This window comes from Calliphora vicina, chromosome 1 (genome assembly GCF_958450345.1).
Source record: "Calliphora vicina chromosome 1, idCalVici1.1, whole genome shotgun sequence".
Lineage (NCBI taxonomy): Eukaryota > Metazoa > Arthropoda > Insecta > Diptera > Calliphoridae > Calliphora > Calliphora vicina.
The window spans coordinates 150,915,626-150,941,404 of NC_088780.1; the positions used below are offsets into that span (position 1 = coordinate 150,915,626).

Sequence of the window (25,779 nt, forward strand, 5' to 3'; positions counted from 1 at the left end):
CCAGACCATTACAGGGAACCTGTACCGAACGAAACTGATTCTGTTGAAGCGTGCATTGGCCGAAAGTTACCCAGAATATGCGGCCAGACATGAAACCGTAATATTCCATCCATTTAATATGGTTGTCATAAACATACTTGTTTACTGCAACCATGTACATATATGATTGACACAATCATGTGAATCGTAAGTAAGCCATATTATGATTACCACAATCATATAAATAACAAGTAAGAAAGTATAGTCGGTCAAGCCTGACCATACGATACCCTACAGCAAAATAATTATGAACCAATCGTCATAAAATTAGGTGGCATGACTTCTGTATATATGAAACCTAATTTTATGATGAATTTTATTTGAATAACAACATTTTTAAAATAGCTATACTCTTTAAAATGATTTTCGGAAGTGGGCATTACATGGGAGCTATGACTAATTATGGACCGATCCTTACAAATTTTGTGACATGATTTTTGTATATATAGGTATATAAAAAGATCGGTTTATATAAAACTTATTTTTGCTGAAATTGGTTTGGATATCTATATAACTAAGGTATTTATGAGAGCTTAACTATTTTCAGATAGGGCAATCGTATGGGGGTTAGGAGAAATAATGGACTGATTCTAACCAAATTCAATAGGCTTCTTCATTGGGATAATAGAAGAAATTTTGTCGAATTATCTTTGAAATTGCGACCTGTAGCTATTACAAGGTTTACATGGACGGACAGACGGCCAGACGGAGGACGGACATCGCTTAATCGACTCAGAAGGTGATCCAGAGCAGATTGTTATACTTTAAGGTGGGTGTTGGGACAATATTTTTGCACGTTATAAACATCAGCACTAACCCAATATATCCTCCCCACTATGGTGGTGTAGGGTATAAATAATGTGACTATAATATGGTTAAAATGTACAACCATATTTTTTTCTCTGGGTGAAGTTCTTAATTTCCCGGCAATATTTTTATAGCCGAAAAATTAGATTTTTTCACAAAAAATCGTAGGAGAAGATTCCACGATGAATTCTAAGGATTTCTACCATGGTTTTCTTCAGACGTGTTTATAAAATTAATAAATAAGTATTTTTATACCCGATAGAACTTACGAAATGGTTAACTGTCAAACGATCTGTCATACTGCTCTCACTTTTTGACATTTATGATCAGTTTACTCTGCCAATTCATCATGAATAGATTGACACTTGAACAACGCTACCAAATTATCCAAATTTATTTTCAAAATCCGTCATTGATTCACGCAACTTATATACGAATGTTTTATCGCAAAATTATATTCAACGATGCAGTTGTGTGAGACCGGCGCTCGCGTTTCGGTTAATGGAGATCGTTACCGCGCCATGAATTATTACTTTTTTAACCAGATTTCGACCTGTCCTGTCAATTGGCCTCCAAGGCCGCGCGATTATTTCATGTGGGTTCACGTGAAATCCAACATTGTCCGTGTTATTCGTGACACACGGCTAGAGATGCTAATCGGGACTGATTTTTGAAAATCCCGGCGATCGGGATTTGGTAAAGAATCCCGAAATCCCGACCCGGGGTTTCGGGATTTTCGGGAAATCTAAAATCCCGAAAATTATAAGAAAGAAACGTACATAATTATGTCTTTACAATTGAAAGTAAATTTTTTATTTAGCAATTAATTTTTATTAGACACTAAAAATCATACTATTGCATCTATGGTTTCGTCTGCCATTCTGGAACGAATTTTGTTTCCGACATATGCTGCTGCCGATTCGTATTGGCAAAACTGTTTGCAAATACTTATAACAAATCTTCAAGTATTTTCCTCTTGTTCCTTCAGAAATAAAGTGATCTATTTCTTTTGCAAGTTGCAAATCTACATTATAACTTGGTTTCGTTATTCTTATTGGAGTTTTTTACTTTTACTAATAATATCTTTTAGCATTTGTGTAATCGAAATATTTTCATTTTGTTCGAGCTCCTCATCTGAGATAAAATCAATTTCGTTTGAAGAGGATTTAAATTGAGTTTTGTTAGATAACTTATAATGTGAAAATGTGAAGAATTGATTTTCCAGAGCCCCACTCAAGGAAAACCAAAAATACCGCTTTCCTTTTTTATTTATCTTGTAGCAGGAGTTGAGCTTAACAACTTTGCTGAACATCACTTTGCGATATTCGGGCATGTAGAATGTCAAAATGCATAAAAAAGGCACACAAAAATTACAATTACCCCTATTTATTTATGAAAAACGGGATTTGGAAAATCCCGGGATTTAAAATTTAAAAATCCCGGGCTTCGGGGTTTAAGAAATCCCGAAAACCCCGGGATTTTCGGGAACGGGATTCCCCGTTTGTCATCTCTACATCATTTTTAAATATTATTGCCATGTATTGAACTTTCGAACGAATATTTTCATATTTCTATTACAAGTATAAAATAATATTTCGTATTACGAGTATAAAATTTCTTTCTTTACCATTTACATTTTGTAGCAAACAAATTATTTTTATAAACATTATCTTGACTGAAACTAAGAATCTTCACCATGATTTCTGTTGTCGTGAGAGCCCCGGCAAACGACAGTAAGCTAAATTTTAAAATTCGCCATCGCATAATTTTTTTCAATATAAATCGGCTGCCGTTTTGAAATAAGTTCCTTTATTAAGTTGTTTATTTTTGATAATTTACTGTCAGCCGCCGTGAAATTTGATTGGCGCAGCTCTCACATTCCGAGATTGAATGGAGTTATTGTGTACACGATTTTAAATAGATCTAAAATATGTTGGAAACTCTTATTAAAATTTCTTTTAATTTCTTGATTTTCATTTAAGTGCTGCTTTATTGACTTCAAATTCCAAAATAATCATAATAAAATTTATAGAATAAGCCAAGAGAAACAAACCAAATTCATTATTCAATTTATATAATCCTAGTAACTGGAATTCATGCAAATGAGGCCACAACAGGTCCGTTTCCACTATTGACAATGACTCTTCTGAAAGCTGGAAAAGAACAAATAAAAAACATAATATAAGAAAACAACTTCCATTTCGACAAACTCAAAATAAAACTAACATTTCAAATATGATATACCTTCAAGAAATACAATTCTTCACGTTGCAAAAATAAATCCTTGACCTTGCGCTGACTACGTTCACATAAATAGGAAACAAAGATCAGACAATACAATTCCACGGCCACACTAAAGATATAAGTGATAAAGGTGCGAAATAGTTGATGATTGGTCACATAATAATCCAACATGGCGTAAATGTTGCTTAAAATCGTAACGAAATACAATAAGATGATTAAAAAGATGCCAAATTGAAAAGTGCTGAGAAACAGGCCAATCAGCTTTTGCAAAGAATCCTGCAAGCGTATTAACTGCGACATTTTAAAATCATTGCCTATGTTAAGGCTGCATTCCAATTCCTTTTCCAATTGCAGTGAACAGCTGAGCACAAGCAGTATAAATGTAAAGATGTTTAGGGCAAAAATATAACTCAGTTCTTGCAGATAGAGGGTAAACAAAAAAGCCACTATGCTTTGGGTGGATAATCTGGATGAGGCCGCTACTAGAAATGGTAAACTCAATAACATTTCATATATAGTTAAGCCGAATTTAAAAATTAAGGCCATCGTTATTTTAAAACCCACAAAATTGCTCTCCAATTGTTCAATTCTCATCAAAATTTCATTGAATAAGTTTAAAATTTGTACAATCTTCTCACGTTGCCAAATGTGGCTGGCCATTATGATCAGGGAGCAGAGTACATCATTGGCCATGGTAAATTTGGCTACAATGATGAAGAAATTATCCTGATGCCGGCGAGTATTTGAATATAAATCCGAAGCAATTTTAACCATGAATGGTGAGACCGCTATATAGAAAATCCAAAGAAATATGGCCATAACAGTGACCAAACGATGAGTGCGAAATTTCCAAGTTACTTTTACAGTTGCAGGATAATCATTTTTCGGTGTGGTTGTAGTGATGTTGGTCTTCTTAGAGCTTTTAAAGTATATAAATGGTGCCATTATAATGGTTTGATTTATAACCACCATTACACGTATGATCACAAAAAATATTTTATTCCAACAATGACGCATATTTGACACATGACGTGACCAGTGACAGTTACATAAACTTCTAGACATGCTGTTGTTGATGATATGACTGCGATGAGCAATAGTTGTTGGTTTGAGTTAGTATGTGGTAAAGTACGTTCGTTTATATATATTGTGTTGTATTGTCCTTAATACTATTAGTGTTTAGTAGCTGCTGTTGTTTTAGTTATTTTTTCTGAAAAAAAATTGAATAAAAAGAGTGAAAATAAACACAAGTGTAGCATGTGTCAAAAACATAGATTTCAAAGGATTTATACTAATATTGTTTGGGTTTTTTTTTCTCGTATTTTTTGTTATTAGAGAAAACAATTCAGCAGGTATTGAAATTTTGGGTTTTTTTTATTTATGGATGGAATTAGCATACAAATACGACTGACAGGTTATGCAAGTAGTACAAATTTAATTAATTAAGTAATTAAAACCTGACTATACAGCAGGAAACTAATTTTTTTGCTATACATATTTGCTAAAGATTATGTTGCTCAAATTGAACAATATTGTTACAAAATTGCATTATCCATTTGACTTTAATGGTCTGTAGCGGCTGCTTGCAACATTCATCATGTATATAAATATTACCATGAGTAATTGATCATTGTGGAAATATAACATACCAGTGTTGCCCTTTTTATTATTCATGAGACTTCTACACGCAGAGAAAAAATATAATTGGGCATGGTTACTGTAACCATTTATATAGTGTTACAAATTTTTTAACTATATTATAGTCACAGTAACCATTTACATGATTGTGGTAACCATAATATGGTTAATTTATTATTCACATGATTGTCTCAACCATATATATGGTTACAGTAAACATATATATGTTTGTGGCAACCATATTTATGATGAATTATTTTATCATAATATGTTGTTCTCAGATTATGATAAGCCTTAAGCCGAGAGCACCATAATATGATAAGTCCTTCATCATATAAATGGTTGTCACAAACATATATATGTTTACTGTAACCATATATATGGTTGAGACAATCATGTAAATCGTAAGTTAACCATATTATGGTTACCACAATCATGTAAATGGTTACTGTGACTATAATATAGTTAAAAAACTTGTAACAATATTGAAATGGTTACAGTAACCATGCCCAACTATATTTTTTCCCTGCGTGTAGAAGATGACGCTATGTATATAAATAGTAACAGCGTGTTGTAAGTGAATTAGCATATAGTAGACACTGTTAGAGTTAACTTCAACTGTATTACCGGTGTATTTTTAAAGTGTGTGTGTATTAAAAGTAGAGATGCTAATCGGGACTGATTTTTAAAAATCCCGGGGTTCGGGATTTGGTAAAGAATCCCGAAATCTCGGGAAATCTAAAATCCCGAAAATTATAAGAAAGAAACGTACATAATTATGTCTTTACAATTGAAATTAAATTTTTTATTTAGCAATTAATTTTTATTAGACACTAAAAAGCATAAAATACTTGCATGAGTACATTATATAAGAAGAAATAACAATAAAAAATGTACATTAGGCCGGGTCGATTTGTATGGACGATCAAAACGTAAAAAATCGTATAGCAGAAACGCAATCTACGCAAAATTCTAAGAAATTATCCCCAAGAAACCATAGGTCTAAAATCAAATCCTATCTTGCGCATTTCGTCTTTTATCCAATAAAAAAATAATACTATTAAAAAAAATATATATATACTGCAATATCATTGGATAAAAGACGAAATTCGATAGGATTTGATTTTAGACCTATGGTTTCTTCTTAGAATTTTCCGTAGAATGCGTTTCTGCTATACGATTTTTCGTGAAAAAAATCGACATACTGGAGAAAAACCGTACTTTAGTATAAAAAAGTGTTTATTTTAAATAGCTTCTTAAGAATACTATTGCATCTATGATTTCATCTGCCATTCTGGAACAAATTTTGTTTTCGACATATGCTGCTTCCGAAAAACATCTTTCACATTCCATCTTTCACATTGGCAAACCCGTTTGCAAATACTTATAACAAATCTGCAAGTATTTTTCTCTTGTTCCTTCAGAAATAAAATGATCTATTTCTTTTGCAAGTTGAAAATCTACATTATAATTTGGTTTCGTTATTGTTATTTGGGGTTTTTACATTTATTAATAATATCTTTTAGCCTTTTAGCAATCGAAATATTTTCATTTTGTTCGAGCTCCTCATCTGAGATAAAATCAATTTCATTTGAAGAGGATTTAAATTGAGTTTTGTTAGATGTAGAATGAAAATTACAATTTCCCCTATTTATTTATGAAAAACGGGATTTGGAAAATCCCGAAAACCCCGGGATTTCAAATTAAAAAACCCCGGGAATTTCGGGAACGGGATTCCTCGTTTAGCATCTCTAATTAAAAGAAAGTGACTATTTAAATTGTAGAGTAAATTTAAATAAATAAAGAGTTGTTACAATTTTTAAACTACTGATCGCTTTTATTTGCAATTAGAAGATTCCGGTTTATATAAAATAATAAATCACGGTTTTTAAAAGGTAAAAACGTAACAATATTAAACCGTTCTTAAATCCGTTCTGATGTTTGAAATCATTTCATAATTATTTTGTTAAAACTAAATAGTAATTTATAGTTCTCTAAAAATATATAAAAGACATACATCTGTTGGGAAAAACGACATGGAAATATCAGTGTTTAGTGTAGGCAAATGTGAGTTTAACTGCACAATGACAGAAATCGATAATATAAAAATGAAGTAAGACTATTATATTCTTATATACCCATCACCAATATAATACGGTTACCGATATTTGTGAATTTTTTATAAAAACATTTGGTTTGGATAATTTTATATTTTCTGTTATTAGAAAATATCAGTGGCAAACTTAACTTAGATTTTATATCATTGGTAAGAGGCTATAGCCCTCAGGGGCCGAACAACTTCGACTATTTACTATATCAACAAAATTCTCATTCAAATGCTAGTTTTCAATAAAGCAGATCGGTGCCACATTTTATTAAACATAGTTAACACAAAAATGCTAGGTCTTCACTTTGTAGTTTTTATGTACAAAACTACTCGTTAACTTTTATGCGGAATTCATTAATAATATTTTCAATAATAACCCTCTTTAAAGCCTCGATTCAGCAGCGCTCCAACAGAAGCAAGTAAGCAAGGCCTTTGCTCTCAATGACAAACCGCGGCGCGCCGTGTAAAATTGATAAGGCCTATTTAATGTATCCTTTTGTCATATAAAGAAATATGATAAAATACGCAGCAGTTCTAGGAGACTGTCCCGAACTAATAACACTGTCCAACAGCATTTTTGGAACAGATTAGCGACCCTATAATTCTGAAAGGGCATGTTGAGTAGAGCATTTTTGTAGAATAAACTTATAGTCCACCTGGCCGGATTTTTTTTTTACAGTGGGTCAAAGTTTTAATTTTGTGATCGAAGGGAGCAGTATACTAACTGAAAAAAATGTTGTAAGTTAATATCTGAGAGAATTCTTATGGTCAGAGTTATATTATGGAATTTTATGGGGATCATTTTTGTGGAAGATCTTAACTCTCTATCTAAAAAACTAAAAAAAGATGGAACAAATTTAAAAAAAAATAAATAAACATAAATAGAATAAGTTTTGAAATAGTGTGTATAAGTTTTTTTTGACTCACTCATTATTTATTCGAAACCAATTTACTGGTTTTTCGTTACATGGGAATGAAACGATTTTTATCCCGGGAAGAGAAAAAGTCCGGGAAATTTGGAACCTTAGTTTGAAGTCTCCAGACTTACTCTGTTATTCTGGTTAGGTAAGTGGAAAAGGAGTTTGGGTCGCTGGGAAACGCTGGGGCGAGAATCACGACTAGGATGGGAGAGCGAGAAGAGGGACTAAAACCTGTCTCTGAGAACTGTTGTGTGTGTTTTTTTTTGTGTTCCTTCGATTTTGTTTTCTTGTTAAGTTACGCTATTGATAAGTGAACCTCCTTGGAAATTAGACGAGCTAGACGGAATCCTTATCAACCAAAAGTAACCATAACAGAAATGACTTATAGTGCGATGTTTAATAAAGCTCGATATAAATCGAGAGAAGTTAGTAGAGAAATCAAAAGCAATTAGTTGTGATTAAAGTGTACCATGACACATTCTTTCGAAGCCCTTGTAATTGTGTACAGCTATCATTCTGCAAAATGTTAAATGGAACGACAGAGCCTATTCAGAGCTATACTGGCTCTCGCTAAGTAAATTGTTGGACTCCAAATTTTCATAATTTCTACAGCTTTAGAAAGAGGCGAACAAAATGCTATTCATTGTTAGAAATTCTTGTTCCCTTGGCAACCTTCAAACATGGAGAAAATTAGCCGGTTAAAAAGTTTAGCTAATGACATCGAACAGCCCTTCCTTAAGACCAGTGCTGGTATTTCATCTGATTCAATATACTTATTTATGTTGAGATCATTATATAGTCGAGTAAATCAAAATCACAAACACAGAATTTTGAGGTCTCACTGTACTTCTGTTTGATGGTCAACTTTGATATATTCTACAAATGTCACTTGAAACTTTTCTTAGCAATTTCCTTTAAAAATGAATAAAATCTTTTAAACTCTATTTACCCAAGGATTTTCCCAAAGATTTGTCACAACTTTGTGTATTCCTGTCTTCTTTTTGTTGTTGTCTATTTTATTTTTTAATCGCGTGTTGTAGTTTTTTGGCTTTTTATGGTTGTTGCTGTTGTTTGAATGCGTCTTTTAGTACTTCTCGGTTTTAATATTGTCATTCCAATTGTTGGTGTTGTTTTAGTTATTTTTTCATCTTTTTTATTATAAACGGATATCTGGTTTAGTGTTCCGCCATATACATGTACGAACACAAGCAAAGAGAGAGACAGGCAATGTTTATGTATGTCCGTTTTATATCCTGCCACTCACACTTTGGTTACTTATAGTTGTTTTTATTATTACTTCGACTTTGCCGCTCTAGTCCTTTCGGTTGTAGTTGTTGGTTGAATTGTATTTGCAACACTAGTTGTTGTATGTTGTATGGTGGCTGAATTTGCGAGTTGTGTTTTATGTGTGATTAATAATTGAAAGTATTTAAATGGACACTTGCTTCATATTGAGTCATTATTTATGAGCTTTGGGAGTAATTTTACTATTTGTTGTTGTCAATGTTGTTTTCCATTTTTATGTGAATTTTTTACAACTTTTTGCTTTATCCTGGTTGTTTGTGTGCACTTAAATGTGGCAGACATATTTTTTGTTGTTGTTATTGTTATATTTAATTTGTATGCAGTTTTTTAAGTTTATTTCACGTTTTATTTGCCACTGAAATACATGTCGCGTCTGCAATTGTATTATAAAAAAAGGATTAGTATCCACTTTTTTAAAGCTATTTGTTGGTTATGTTTTATTGGTTGTAGTTGTTGTTGCTGTTGCTGTTGTTCTAGTTCTCACATAAAACATGTTGCTACAAGTTGTCATTTCAAGCAAATTGAACTCCGGTGCTGTTTTTTTTTTTTTGTTTAGTTTGGTTTTTATTTTTGTTCATATACTAAATATTTTTCTATTTGGAAATGTGAAAATACTTTTTCTGATTCCTGTTTTTGTCGTGTTCACGTACCAAAGTGGAGTTGTCTTTAATTTCTTTGTTCCTTTTTTTTTGTCAGCACGAGAGTATTTAGTTTTTTTATTTCCCCCCATTTTTTGTTTTAGTTGTTTTCTGTTGCTGTTGTTGTGTTGAAATATTTGTCAATCGTGCAAAATGGTTTAGTATGTATTTGGCAAAGAGGAAAGCTCGTGCTGATCCTTGTGTTATTTGGGATTATAAGTGTCTACAGAATTTTAAAGTTTATAAATCATGTTTTAAGGCGATTTTGTTTTCGTATTGAAAGGAGTTGGTTTAACGGAAATAAATAAGTTCAGCAAAGGAGTTTTTCCAAATTAAAACTAATGACGAAAATAAGTTTGGCAATTATTTAATTTCATATATTGAATTGTCATTGCGTTTGTAGTGAGTTAAGCCAAACTTCAATACAATGCTGAATGAAGTTAACTTGTAGAGGAGGACATAGGCTTAAAGAAAATTTAATTTGTGACCACCCTGTTAGAATACAAGGTGTGATACAAGTTGTCAAAGTTGACCACCTAGGGTTAGTTAAACTTTGTTCAGCTTGTAACTTGTGCTAATATGGACTGATTTAAACGAATGACATTTTTTAAGAAAGCAGCTGGTTATAGTTTGAAAGATATTTAAGTTTAAATCTTCACATTTCGGTTTTTCTAAAAATTTATGAACTCAAACATATACTTGCAGTCAGTATATGTCTGAATTCATAAAATTCCTAAAATGGGGAAAATGTGTTCCAAAAAGTGAGTGTGAATGTTTAAATAACACATACAACTCTACAAATATAGAGTTTTTTCGAGGATCGGTGCTTTATGTTTTTAAAATTTTTTACTCAAACCTACAATTTAAAAAAAAAATATCCAAGTTTGGATAGGACCTAAGGGGGCCTATGTCCGTCTAAATGAGTCAGATTTTACTTTACACGCTTATGCATGAAGTTCTCTTTCCGTATCATACAGGTAAGCCTCCATTTACGCGGTACTTTATTTACGCGAATTCGATATTACGCGAACTCAAATTAGCAACCATTTTTTCAAATACGCGACTTTTTTTACGCGATTTTTATATAACGCGGCAACAAACAACAAGAAACGAAATATTTTGTTTTTTTAATTGACATTTTTTCTTTAATTTTCGATAAGAAATATTTTTTTTAACTACATTTTTATTGTTTTTGCAGGATACGTTATAAAATCAATAATAATACTCTATTCTTGGCAATTGTTCAATCAATCAAAAACTCGATTTTGAATTTTTGTGTTGTTGTTGTTGTAGCAGCAGTGTTTGCTGAGTTGACAGCCATTGGCCGAGTGAACTATGTACGATATGTATGTACATATGTGTTTTCTATTTAACGCGATTTTTAGGTCCCAATTTCTTTTTTGTTATGTGACTGATGTATTGTTTTACGCGAAATAAAAAATTACTGGTCCCACAAAAGCATTTCGTTCTAAATTAGAACCTCGTTTTACGCGAATTTGATTTACACGCTACTTTTTTGGGCCCAACAAACCGCGTAAATGGAGGCCTACCTGTATATAATTTATATATAGTCCCGCAGAAAATGTTTCTCTATAAAAGAAAAAATATAGGAACTATTTTGGGAAAGAACTTCAAAGATATGGATCTTTTTACATGTTTAAAATTTAGATAATTCTAACTTTTATAAATATAGCTGATATTTGAAAAAAATCGATGACTCCGTAGGTCCTCCATAGCTAAAAAACGAGAAAAAATAAGATCGAGCAAAATTTAAAGAAAAAAATAAATAAACCCAAATATATCTTGAATTTAAAGCGTATTTTAATATTAATAAACCCAAATATTTAAGCGTATTTTATGTAGATCTTCTCAAGGTCTATTAATATTTTAAATGTCACTCATTCGGATCATTAATGAAATGTTTGCATTTTTTTTACCAAAACCCTGGTCACCATTTCGGCTACGATACTGAACAACTTTAAATAAATTCTAAAACACCTCAGCTCCAGCCTTGTGAAATTTCGTTAGGATATCTCCAATAGCTCCCGAGATACCGAATTATAAAAAGAAGAAAAGTTTCTAAACCACTCAGCTTTGGCCGCAAAACTCAGGTCAACAATTCTGTACCTCATTTAAGCCAAAATAACTTACGGTTTCTTCCAGATCTGCTATGATACATTTATTTTAAAATCATCATGATTCACCGAAATCATCCACTAAACAACTTCTTTGTCATTAATAATTTTCTTTTTTAATTTCAGCCCTTATGAAAAATTTTATAAATTTATTTAAAGGCTTACTAAATATTTCAGCTGACCCTCGTATTAATAAATACGATAATAAATATAGAAAATAAAATTAAGCGATGCACAAAACCTTTACTCAATTGTGATTGGCTACACGTCTTAGTTAGTACACAAACCTTTAGATATATTAGAGGCGACATCTAGTGTCTGGTAGCAATATTCTCTGTATAAAATGTTAACGATACATTTTACAGCAGTGCTTAAGGTGCTAGTAACATAATAACTTAATAACATCATATTATGCTTATCCCTTAACAGCAGTATGTACTTAACATTATGGTTTACTTTGATGTAGTTGTAACAGTAGAAGTACTAGAGTTAAGTTTGAGTATTGACGATTTTGTGTTGTTTTTAATAATTACATTTTTATACCCTTCACCTTTGTGAGAAGGGTAACAAAATTTCTACAATATAATTTTCCGACCCTATAAAGTATATATATTCTGGATCCTTATAGATAGCGGAGTCGATTAACCCTCCGTTACTCGCAGCTGATCTAGTTGATACATGCAAAATTATTTTGATTGTAAATTTTTTTAAACACATGTTTTAAGCTATTTTTTGATAAAAATATATTTATACTGCAATTTTAATTTTATTATTCTTTTAAATACTGTTACGTTTTAACCTTTTCAAAACGTTTGGTTTATTTCCTTTAAATAAACCGGATTTTCTGAATTTTCTTATCTGTGGCTCTAGAAGATTCTTGAAGTTTTGGTAGAAGTTTTTCGTTGTTAGTTTCTTTAACTTCAGCCAACAGCTTCTCGTTGTTTACTTTAAAAATTTAGATAGAAATGTCTCGTGGGCTGTTTCCATTTTTTTCATCATAGCCGCGAACATTGTGCTTAAATCAATGCTGCTTGTTGTTGAACGTGTAGAAACTTCTATTTCTTCCTTATACTCGAATTTGTAAGCACCGATGTCAATATCACGTCTCTTGAATTCGTCTATCAGCCTCTTCTGCAAAGCCTTGTTACCTGCTGTTTGTAGCTCCAACTTACTCAATTCTTTCTTGAGTTGTTCAACTTTTAGTTCTTCAAACTTCATGCTTATTAATTTGCAATCCCACTTCTGACACCAATTGTTACGTTTTAACCTTTTCAAAACGTTTGGTTTATTTCCTTTAAATAAACCGGATACTTTTGATTGCAAATAAAAGCCGTTTAGTAGTTTGAAAATTGTAACAACTCTTTATTTATTTAAAATGTACAACAACAGAATTAAATAGTCACTCAGTGTTTTTTTTATGCACATTTATAAATTCGCAGAAATAAAGACACACTTTATAATGTACATGAATTTACTTGAAAAACACAACACACTTTAAGGCACTCAGTTGATGTTTATTCGAAAAGCGTCTCTGATAAATAAACTCACTACTGCAATCTCTGCCACTATTTATAACACTGCATTACCATCTAGAAAGCTCTATTTCTACAATGTTCTTTAACTGAATATTCGAATTCGAATACAGCGTTGCCAACTTACGATCAAATCAACTGAAAGCTTTTATTTAATAATGCCCACAGATATGTTACAGTTTGCTATTACAGCACTGTCATTTGAAAGCATTATGCTACTTTTAAATCAGCCCTTAAAATCGTTATATTTGAATTCAAGTACAATTTCGTAACAATACTTTAAATTTAATATTGTTTTTATGTTTTTGAAATAAAAAGTGAAGAGATTATTTTCAAAGGCGCCTTTCTTTTATTGATATCAATTTAATACATTGCCACTAGTCTCGATTGAAAATGATTGCGACTAACGGAGGGTTAAGCCATGTCTGTCTGTCCCCAAATAAATTACATACACTTAAAATCGAGAAAATCGGTGCACAAATGGCTGAGATATAAGGAAAAAACCAGGACAACCATGATTTTTTACCTATATCTGGATTACTAAATCATTAATATAGACAATATCGATATCTAATGATAGATATTTCATTTTATATTTTTTACCCGAATTATTTTTTAACCAAAAGTTTTTTTAGAAATGAAAAAACAAAAAAAAAGTTTTTTAAAAAAAATTGAAAAAATTGTTTTTCCAAAGAATGAAAAAAACAACTTTGGAAAACAAAATAAATTTTGTTTACCTAAAAATATTTAAAATTTTTATTTTGAAGTATAATTTGTTGAAGGGTATATAAGATTCGGCACAGCCGAATATAGCTCTCTTACTTGTTGTTCTCCAAACTTTTTTTGATGGCCTGGGCGATCTTTGTCTTTTATGTCAAAATCACCACTCCTGGAACAATTTTTTATACACTACACCACTATAGTGTATGTATTTGGTACATACATTTGTTTCTGCCCAAGGACTAAGCCTATTGGAACTACCTGAAATCGGTCCATTATTTCACCTAGCCCCCATACAAATGTCCTCCCGAAATTGGACTTTATCGGTCATAACTCTTTAATTTATATAGATATCCGAAGTCATGTCAGGAAATTTTATAATGATCGGTACATTATTAGTCATAGATCCCATATAAGGCCAACTTCCAAAAATCATTCACGAAAATAAATTATTGAAATTTTAAAAGAACAATTTTTCTGCTTATTTACTCAGTGTAGGGTATTATATGGTCGGGATTGGCTGAAAAGTTGTTGAAAATAAATAATAATAAAAAAAAAAAAAAAAAAAAAAGGTATTTTAGGGGTAACGGTAACTGGAATAAAGAAACTTCTCAAATTTATAATAAATTGAGGAGTTTAATTTCAAATCATTCTCAATTTGATATCCAATGCTCCGTGTTTCTGTATTGTTCTAGATTTAGTATGTGTAACTAAGTAGTCTTGTAACTAGGTTTGAATAAAGTTGAAGTTTATTATGTTTTATTTGTTTCTAATGAATTTTTCTAATAATTTCTCACAAATACCTTCAGTTAAACATGATGGGAAACTCACATTGATTTTAAATCTATTTATTAAATTCTTATTTAAAACAAATGAATATTAATATAAAGAAAATGTTCTTTTGTTATTAAATCATTAAAAACTTTCATTCCTCTAACACAAACATTTAGTACATAAATCAATTTCCACGAAAATATCAATATTTCCTAATACACATGCTGCTTAAAGCACCTTGAGGTCGCTGTAGAAAACAAGTGCTATCAAAATTACCAAAATTTAACTTCGTGTTGGCCCATTTTGTGTCATCATCAGTCATTTCGTTTTAAGACTGATGAATGTTTATGTATTTTGTAACCTAAACAAGAATAATTAAAAATTTCACATGTTTGTGGAAGGAAAATAAACAGACTTGCCATAAATTAAAGAAATAAAAACATGGCTTAAATGTTTAAAGAAAACAAAAAAAAACTCATACGAAATTTCTTAACCAAGTAAGAATGGTCAACTTATATAAATTGTATGTCTTAGTACATAAAATATGGGTCATTGAAACAGAGTTCAACGGCAACTATGTTTATAACTTGAAGGAAAAATAAAACTAAAACCTAAATTTTGTTAAATGAAAAAACAAAACAAATTTAAAACCGTTTTAAGTCATCGTACTTACTTACGTACGAGCACAATTAATTTCAATTTTATTTTGGGTGAAACTTTTTCTTAAACGAAAGTTTTTAAGATGAACTCTTCTTATTAGTTAGTATGTATCATTCAGTCATTTGAATTGTTTGTGGTAATTCAACATCTGCATTAGCAGCAACATTTAATAATTGCTGTTGTTGCTGTGTTGCATTTTAAATAAATAATTTCATGCATTTGTAGAGATATAAAAACATGGGTTGGCATTGGCATTGCAAGGCAAAATGCAGCCAGCAACTGTTGACAGTTTAAATAAAATGTTGTAAATTTTAAACGCACACATATACCTACTTACTGCAGGAATGAATGAATTTACAAACCGCAAAAACATACTTGAACTTGAAATTGTGGAAATTTTTAAATTGAAATTAAATTCGCTAATACGGACTTTGGTTAAATGTAGCAGCATTTTAATGTTACATTCAAAATATAATTTCATGTTTACAAAATTAAGTTTAATCTTTAAATGTTAAAAGCGGTTTTAGCGACGATAAACTGGAACTAAAGCAGCTAAGTTATGTGTCTAAGTTTTTGTGGTTGCAACAGAAGTTGGCTAGATCATTTTATGCTACAAATTTCTGAAAAATTTGGAATATAAAACTTCTCAAATTGCAAAAGGTTTATCGAAAGAAATTCTTTAAAATCGTTCTCTAAAGTTAAGTTTTCATCATAGCAAAATTTCCAAAAATCTAATTTTTCTACATCTAAAGCATTGATCGGCTCAAACAAAGCACAAATTAGTAAATGTATTGTAATGTGGCATAAAACGAATTTTCTGATTGTGCATTAAAAATCTCCAATTTGGTTTCCTTTTGATAATTTTAACGATTTTCGCTCTCATTCGTGTTGTTGTATGTGGTCTGTGTGTGCAGACCACTGATCTAAAGCTTCCTTTTTACTAACAGATTTGAAAACCTAAGACTCCTTTAGGCTAAGAACTTCAACATCTTCTAATAGAGTCAGTTCGTTTCTATAGAGGGATATTTTATACCTAAAACCTGTTCCCACGTTACATTTATTCACTTGCAAAAAAACTCTATTATATTTAACGTTTCCTTTTCGGTGGTGTCACCCATGAGTAACAGCAACAGACAGCCAAGTATGCAAAAATGATCATAATTTGATTTACTACTCGCATACATCACACACATTACATATTTTATTTAATACAATTATTTTTTTAATTTGTTGTTTGTAACTAAACATAAAAATTGCTTGTATTTTTGCGATTACGTCGCTGATACTTAAAACATGTTTATTATTTAATTTTTTAATTAAAATCATTTACTTTCAAAGTAATTTTTCCAAATAATTACTCATAAAAACCATACGGGAAATTCCGAAGGACAGTGGATGAAGTGAAATTAAAATTGTGCAAGAAATTTTTAAAACTAATGCAATTGAAATAAAGATTGTAAAGGCAATGTATGTATGTTAAATAAAAAAATGGGGCAAAATATTTTCCAAGTCTAATACCAAAAAAATACATTCTGCGAACATATTTCAAACAAATACACACAGCCTCAAAAGTGAGTACACACCAGTGAATTATTTGATATTTTAAGATAATGAACATCTGTCAATCGTTTAGTTTCGATTTGATGCAGATTAGGCTGAATATTTAGTTCGGTTCTGAAAAAAATTTTTTTATTACAATTTAAAAACAAAATCATATAATTCACTGGTGTGTACTCACTTTTCAAGCTGTGTGTATGTATTTGAAATATTCGAATTTTGTTTCCATTACGAATATAGAAAATCGGGTACGTTAGTTAGTAACTCGTTCCAAAACCAAACACTTTCTAATTTGTTTTGTATCGAATTAATCAACTTACTATTAAATTTTGTCTGTTTTACTACAGATTACGATACATTAGATATTGAGAATTTAAAATTTGATTTTTTGAAAATTTAAATTAAATTTCGCAAAATGTCTAAAAATCTTCAGAAGCAGAATTTTCAAAAAATGAGGAATTTCTTTAAATTGTTTCTAAAAGTTATTCGAACAGTTTAGTTTATAATTTAGGAGTCCGATTTATAAAAAATTTAATGTTCCAATATTATAACTTAATTTCGAATTGACAAAAATTGTCCAAAAGTGTTGTACTACAATTTACGATACATACAGAGAAAAAGCTACTTAAAATTAATGAAAACCATATTGAATCAAGAAGAAACATTAAAGTCTAGTAATGTTGAAATTTTTTATACAATATTAATTTAATGTTGCAAATTACACTCTGCTACAAAATGACACTTTTTGTCAGAACTTGAGAAAAATTATAGTTGGGCATGGTTACTGTAACCATTTCAATATTGTTACAAGTTTTTTAACTATATTATAGTCACATTCACAATTATATTTTTTCTCTGCGTGTGGAGATTGTAGGCCTAGGTGAGGACATACTAAAACCGTTTTCAAAGATTTTGAAACAGCCTCAAAATTTTTAGTTATTTTGAAAAAACTGTTTTAGGGTAGGTCGTAGTACTTTAGTACCTCTAACTCACACATTTTTAGACCGATTTCAAAATTTTAAACAATTATAGTTAGATAAAGAATTAAGCTTTCATAAAATGTATGTATAAGATCTATATTACTAGAAATTGTTTAAGTTTTTATAAATAGTTTGGCTTTCTTTTTTATTTTTTTTCCTAATTTTTCAAATTCAACAATAGTTATTTTAATTTTTGTCTATGAAACCCTATTTTTTTGCACAGTAATTTATAGACAATTTTATGTAGACAAAAAACGAGATATTAGTTGTTAAAATCGGTTTATACTTGCAAAAGTTATTAAACATTTTCGAAAAAAGTTCCACAAAATTTACCTAGTAAATTAAAAATTGTAGAAAAAACATTTTTTTATAGTTTTTTGTTTTTTTTTTCAAAAATACTAAAAAAGGTGTAAATAAAAAGTTGAATAACTTTTACAATTTACATCCGATTTGAATAAATAAAACGATTGTTTGTTAAGAACTAAATTTCCTTAATACGTTGGTATAAATTTGTATAAGCTTTCATATCAAAATAAGCAAAAGCGATTAAAATCAAAAAAGTTGATAAATTTTGTTTTTCTAAGTATTGTTTTTGTAAGTATTGTTTTTGTTAAGAATATCTAAATTCTTAACAAAAACAATACTTATAACTAACAAATGTATCAAAAAATGCACGTCATTTTAAAGCGTGATCAGGTTTCTTTTTAACCCCGTTAAAATTTAAAGTCGGACAGAAACTGACTGAGTTACAGATCGATAAGTTCACGGACATAACTGAAAACGGTTTTTTGAGAATAACTTCTGAATTTGAGGGTGTTTTGGAAATTTTTTGACACAATTTCTAATGTACTCAGCAAGCCCTATAACCTACGCTAGGTCGTTTTCCAAGTTTTTTTCCATCGTAGCACCGTGTTATTAATTTATCGTATTTCAATATAGTTTTTATATTATCTATTGTAATGAAAATTATTGAATTAATATGATGCTTTCTTATTTTTAAGTTGAAGAATTGGCTGATTTATTTAAATTTCCCAAAATGTTTAATAATTTACAACAAGTAATATTGGATATAAGAGCAAGAAGTTTTGAAAATTAAAATGTTCCAATATTAGAATAGTCGAAATTCTTACAAAATTTTCTTTAAACAGTTTTTAAAAAGCATTCTATTGAAACATTCAGTGTTGTAATATTAGAACTTTTACCCAAATCTGCTTATCAACGAGATGTACATAATATGAATATGATGGAATGATTTAGAAAATTGGAACTTAATTACGATTTTTTAAAAATTGTTCAAACTGTTGACGACACATACATATGTAAATAGAATATAGATGTTCAAAAGTTCGACATTCATTAAAAATGTCTTTAAAATAGTTTATGACGCAAAATAGGAAATTTAAAAAGCTGATTTATTCAAAATTTCGATAAGTTCGAATATTCGAACTTATTTTTAAATTTTTAAAAATAGCTAAAAAAATGCTTAAATATATGGAATATATTTGAATTATTGGAAAAATGCATGAATTTGTAAAAATTATACTTCGAAAATAAAAAAATAAATTAAATTCGAATTTCTGAAAATAGTTTTGAATTTGATTTTAAATTTTCAAAAATTGAATAAATGTCTACTAACAGTTTACGACATACATACTTATGTAACTAATTGAAAATTTAAGTGATTGATAATTCGAAAGTTTAATTGTTCTTTAAGTTCGAACTTAAATTATCTAAACAGATATTAATATTTTAGATTTTCGAAAATTCGAAACTATTTTATTTTTTGGAATTTTCTAATAATGTTCCTTTGTTAAACAGTTTACTAATTACATTGTCCAACAAATTGAGACTTTTTGATTGGAACAGAATAGCGACCCTATAATTCTGAAAGGGCATGTTGAGTAGATCATTTTTGTAGAATAAACTTATAGTCCAGCTGGTCTGAATTTTTTGTTTACAGTGGGTCAAAGCTTTTATTTTTTAATCGAAAAAATGTTGTAAGTTAATGTCTGAGAGAATTCTTATTTTCAGAGTTATATTGTGGAATTTTATGGTGATCATTTTTGTGGAAGATCTTAACTCTCAATTTCCACTCTTTAAGTTCAGAACAAAAAAGTTCTTTCAAAAAGGACATTTAAAGATTAAAATATTCTGCGAAAATTTTTGTCGGAAAATTTCAGTGGGGGTCACCAAACTTAACGCTTAGAAAAATTACACACCAAAAAATCGTTAAAAATCCAAGTGTTGGACCATACTTGGATTTTAACGAGCGGAAATTAAAAACATAAATAGTCCTTGAGAAGATCTACATATGTGTAGGTTATCTCTTTTAGGTCAAGAGTTATTTAGGTTTATTTATTATACCCTTCACCTTCGTGAGAAGGGTATATATAAGTTTGTCATTCCGTTTGTAATTTCTACATTTTTCATTTCCGACCCTATAAAGTATATGTTCTGGATCCTTATAGATAGCGGTGTCGATTAAGCCATGTCCGTCTGTCTGTCTGTCCGTCTGTCTGTTGAAATCAATTTTCTGAAGACCCCAGATATCTTCGGGATCCAAATCTTCAATAATTCTGTCAGACATGCTTTCGAGAATTTTGCTATTTAAAATCAGCAAAATCGGTCCACAAATGGCTGAGATATGAGGAAAAAACCAAGACAACATTTGCAACGACGTATATAAGACCATAGTAAGTTGGACCTACAATGGGTCAAAATCGCAAAAAAAATTTTAACCCGAATTTTTTTTTTACAAAAAAAAATTTAAAAAACAAAAAAAAAATTTAAAATTTTAAATAACAATCGAAAAAAAATTTTTTTACAAAAAATTAAAAACAACTGGAAAAAAAATTAAATTTTGTTTACCTAAAAATATTTAAAATTTTGAAGTATAACTTGGTGAAGGGTATATAAGATTCGGCACAGCCGAATATAGCACTCTTACTTGTTTTTTTAAATCTTGCTCATTCTATTTTTAGCAGGGACCGTAACGGTTATAAGTGATATCAAAAAAGGTCTCCGTTGGCTCTGACATAGAGATTTTTTGATTTTCTGGATAACCGTTATCTACGGTCCCTGATTTTTAGTTTTTTTAGATTTGTTGGGCCTACAGAGGTTCAATTTTTTTTTTTAAATATCACCTACATTTTCGATAAAATTTCGAATGCAATAAAAACAACTTACTATCAGTTATCCCGTCAAAAGGTGCTAGGTGACTGAAATTTCCACAATTCCACTAATAACATCTGTTGATAAGATTTGTTTGGTATTGGAAATGGGTTCATGTCCTCCCGGTATACTGTTAAATCGTGATCAAATTTTGCAGAAATTAGTTTTATGTACTTTGTAATTTACTGTAAAGTATGGCGAAAATCGGCCAAAATTTGTCCATAGTCCCATTCATAATTAATTATCGACCTAAATTTGTCTACCAATTTTTGTGAGGATCGGTCCATAATTGACCCAACCCCCCATATAACCCATAAATCAGAAATATGTTTTATTGTCACATATTGATAGATGATTCGGCACAGCTGAATTTAACACTCTAAGTTGTTTCACGAGTTTCTCAACAACATTTTTCATCCAATTTTTTTGTACCAAAAAAATTTGTTCACCAAATTTGTTTTTACCTGTGATTGTCTGGTCAATTGTAGCGTCAAGCATCATCATTGAGGCCAAGGGCTCTTGGCTTCAATTTTGGACCGATCCTCACAAAAATTCATAATGTATCCAATTCTTGGTCTTTAAACTTTTTTTGCTGGCCTCGGCGATAATTGTCTTCCGTCTCAAAATCACCACTTCTGAACCGCACAAACAATCTCTTTCAGGTTGAAACCGATGAAACACAGGCACCATAATCTTCAGTGAGCAATCGGACATTATGATAATATGACTGATAAGAGATCTTGTGAAGTGACCATATGTTTATTTTTAAGACCTATTAGTAAGAAGTTCTTTAGAATTCTATAAAAAACATGGCAACTTAAAATTTTTTAAAAATATCTTTTGAAATTCTTTTGGAAAAACCATTTGCTACAAAATATTCTATTCGTAACAATAAAACCAAGATTTTAATTCGATTGTTTAATTTTCACTTGTTAATTTCCTAAGTTGAGTGAACACAATAAATCTTAATCAAGATCCTATTTATGCCTTAATTTTATGGCTATTTTAACGCCCTTCGCCTACTGCATTTGTCTTAATGACCGTGCAATTGTTTAACTAGCATTTAAACTCTTGACCACTGTGCTGCATACAGTCATAATAATTAAACATCTGTATCTCAACGATTTCAATACAATTTGATGAGTGAATTAATGAATGAATGAGTATGTTTGTTTTTATTGCTGCTGTTGTTGTTGCATGTTTTATGCCCATTTAACCATAGAGTATCTTTTAACGATAAACCCGGCTTGTAACCGTAATATTGCGTCCATTCCAATATTTTTGTACGCATAAGCAGCGTCTTTGGTGTCTCACTCGCGATCGCTCTCTCTCTCGCTGTTTTTTTAACATAAAACTTATTGATACAAAAAAATGCATTGTTATGTATGTTTTTAGTTTGTGTTTTTATATTTATTTAATACTTGTATTATTTAATTTTTTTCTTTCATTTTAACAGCACTTTTCTATTTTGAATTTGTTGTTATGTTTTTTTTACATTTTGTTTTGATTTTTATTGTTCGATGATAAATTTGTTTTGCTATTGTTCGGTGCAAGACATTTCGAAAGATAAACAAAAAAAAAGAAACCACAACCTGCTGCAGGGGTCTGAATATCATCTAGTCATTATTCTTGGCTGGCTGTCGATTTCAATGAAGATCAATTTCATTGCTCAAGGTGTGATGGTTTCTTTTCTTTTATACATACATATTTTAATTTATTTTTTTTTGTATATAAAATTAATTCAATAGTGTTAGTATTTCTGTTTCTGTTTTTTAAGCAGAAAACTGCATTATTTTGTAACAATCCAAAGTATGGTTCACCGTTAATCGGAAAGAATGAAAATGTGAATGTATTATGGCCAACAACAAAAGAATAGAAAATGCTAATAAATGAGGCAAAAGTAAAAGAGTTTTACACATGACGTTGACGGTAGTTAAGGAAATTATTAACACCTGTTTGTTGTTGTTTAGTTAGGAAAATTATCATGTAGAAGTGAAATTACAGAGAATTACAGAAGCTATGGCAGATAATTTAATTTTAAATAAATACTATCCATGTTCTAAGGTTTTTTCCAATTACATAAATGTACATTGATATGTAGCTGAGTAAAAATGGGAAGTAAAGTTTGCCAGAGATGTCTGTCTATAAATTCATAAAGAGGGGGAAAACTTAGTTCACAAATGAATTTTGTAACCAACTAATGGTGGAACTTCAAAAGTGTCAAATTATAGCTGTTAAAATTTTTATTTTTTACATTTTTTTTAAGTTTATATTTCCGTTTAATGTGTTTTAAATAAAGTTCTAAATTTCGTAGTTAATTTCGAAAATTAATTAAATAATTTCTAATTCCTAAAAAAAATTTTGAGTCTCTCCTGATACCTACAAAATTCTTTAGATGTGGATGTAAGAACTTGTTTATCCCATGTATTTTTTGCCATTTCTTGCTTTTGTTTTAATAGTTTAATTTAACACCACTATGACCAAAAAAAATAAATAAAATTTGCTTCTAAAATGTACACACTAACCATAAAAGAAATTTTTGTTAAAGTCAACTTTATTTTATAATAGAACTTTTGTTTTTTCGTACCATAACAATAAATAAAATATTGTTCAATGCAAATAAAAACAGAAATTTCAATTTTTTTAAAATTAACTTTAAAATTTCTTTTATAGTTAGGCTAAAAATGTACATAAAAGTTCAAAACCAAAAGCTTATTTTAAAATAATAAAACATAATTTTAAATTATATTTGAAATTTGTTTTATGCTACGAAATTTAAAATAATAGTGAACTTTATGTGTTTAAAATCGACTTTAAGGCTTTTGTGGTTAGGCTGTTTGGATTTCTAAGAAATATATATTACCTCACAAACTTAAACCGCTAAATTTTGTAAAATAATACGTCTACTTTTCCTAATAGAATTCTTCATTTATATTGTGTGACAAAAAAATTCAAATATTTTTAGAATCTCCTTTTTATTTTTCACTAAAATTTGTTAAAAGGTAGCAAAATATTAATATGAAAATGCGAAATTCACAGAATAATTGGTTAAATACCGTTCCACTGCAATACTGTAATAGAAAATAGTGTTATATTGAAAATGTCTACATAAAATACTGTTATTCTGAAGATTTGCTATAGAAAATACTGTTAAACTAAAGGAAACAGAGTTATTCTGAAAATCTTTATACCAAATAATGTTATACTAAAGATTATCTATAGAAAATACTGTTATACAAACGTTTTTTTTGTACGGAAAATTCAATTAAATGAAGATTTTCTACAAAAAAATATTCTTATACTGATAATTTCTATAGAACATATTGTAATTCTGAAGATTTTCTATAGAAACTGCTATTATAAACAAGATGTTCTATGGAAAATGCTATTATATTGAAGATTTTCTATATAAAATAGTATTATACTAAAAATGTCTATAGAAAATACAGTTATTCTAAAGATTTTCTATAAAAAATACTGTTATACTAAAGATTTTCTTTATCAAGTACTCCTAAACGCAAGATTTTTTATACAAAATACATTAGCTATAGCTAAAGAGTGAGTTAAAAAAAACTTATACATACTATTCCAGCCAAAACTTATCTTTGGTCCAACAAATTATTATTACTTTAATCACGTTAGTTCTAAAAATATGTCATTTGAATTATTTATTTACAACTGTTATTTCGGTCAAAATGGTCAGCGTAAAAAAGTACAAAAAATAATTAAAACTTTTCAAAAAAAAATCCAATATGGACTTTCAAAAAAATACCAAACAATCTGAATGTTCATCATCACACCGTTTCAAAAGCCATTAAACAGTATAAGGAAGACTTGAACATTGAAAGAAAACCTGGATCAAAAAGAAAAAAAGGTCAAAACATATTTCGAAGAGCACCGAACACTTCTATCAGAAAAGCAGCTCATAAAGCTAAATGATCTTATTATTTTGTGCACAGAGCCAAATATAATGCTGGGTTGAATTCGTATAAAGTTCAGAAAGTTACAGATCGCAATGCGGTAAAGAACTTAGAAGCAAAAGAACGAGCGAAAAATGTAGGTAAAATTTTATGAACAAATACATCATTCGTGAATATGTCCTGAGCATCACATATGAAAGATTTATGTTTTATTTATCTTAATACAAGTATATATAAGTTATTTCGACACATTCTTTATTTGGCTGTGCCGACTCTTGTATAACCACCATCAATATGTGGGTATAAATACATATTTTTCTGATATAGAGGTTATATGGACCGATGCTCACAAAAGTTGGTAGAAAAATTTAGGTTCATATAAAACTTTTGTATGTCCAATTTCATCACTATATTAATTATTATAAGACAATTATGAATGTTCTAGTCAAGGAACAAAGAGCATTTGCGGCGTTTTCAACGGACAAATAATTTGTTGTGTTACAAACGGAATGACAAAAACAATATACCACACCCGTTTAAATTTTCAACTATTTTTCAGAATATTCAAAATATTCCCAACTTTTTAATATTTTACAATAACATATTTCTGAGTTACGAACTTATTTTAGATA

General features: G+C 29.7%; 2 protein-coding genes across 2 annotated transcripts in view; one reads left to right on the forward strand and one right to left on the reverse strand.

Moving 5' to 3' along the window:
* Window positions 1–2,819: 2,819 nt before the first annotated feature.
* Window positions 2,820–4,035, reverse strand: Gr89a (Gustatory receptor 89a). Its single transcript, XM_065503304.1, has 2 exons — window positions 3,091–4,035; window positions 2,820–2,999 (listed from the first exon to the last, which is right to left on the reverse strand). Exons 1-2 carry the CDS (start codon window positions 4,033–4,035, stop codon window positions 2,820–2,822), a joined length of 1,125 nt encoding a protein of 374 aa, XP_065359376.1.
* Window positions 4,036–6,764: 2,729 nt separating this feature from the next.
* Cad89D (cadherin-89D) overlaps window positions 6,765–25,779 on the forward strand; it is a 54,714-nt gene continuing 35,699 nt past the window's right edge. The window contains exon 1 of the mRNA XM_065503314.1: window positions 6,765–6,795. Coding sequence (XP_065359386.1) covers window positions 6,765–6,795 — 31 coding nt within the window. The remainder of the gene's footprint in view (window positions 6,796–25,779) is intronic.

Excerpts from the sequence above, each read along its gene's own strand:
- Gr89a (XM_065503304.1), bottom strand. The coding sequence starts at position 4,035 with ATGGCACCATTTATATACTTTAAAAGCTCTAAGAAGACCAACATCACT. Across the intron at positions 3,000-3,090 it reads AAGAATTGTATTTCTTGAAG|CTTTCAGAAGAGTCATTGTC; the intron begins GTATATCATATT and ends GTTCTTTTCCAG.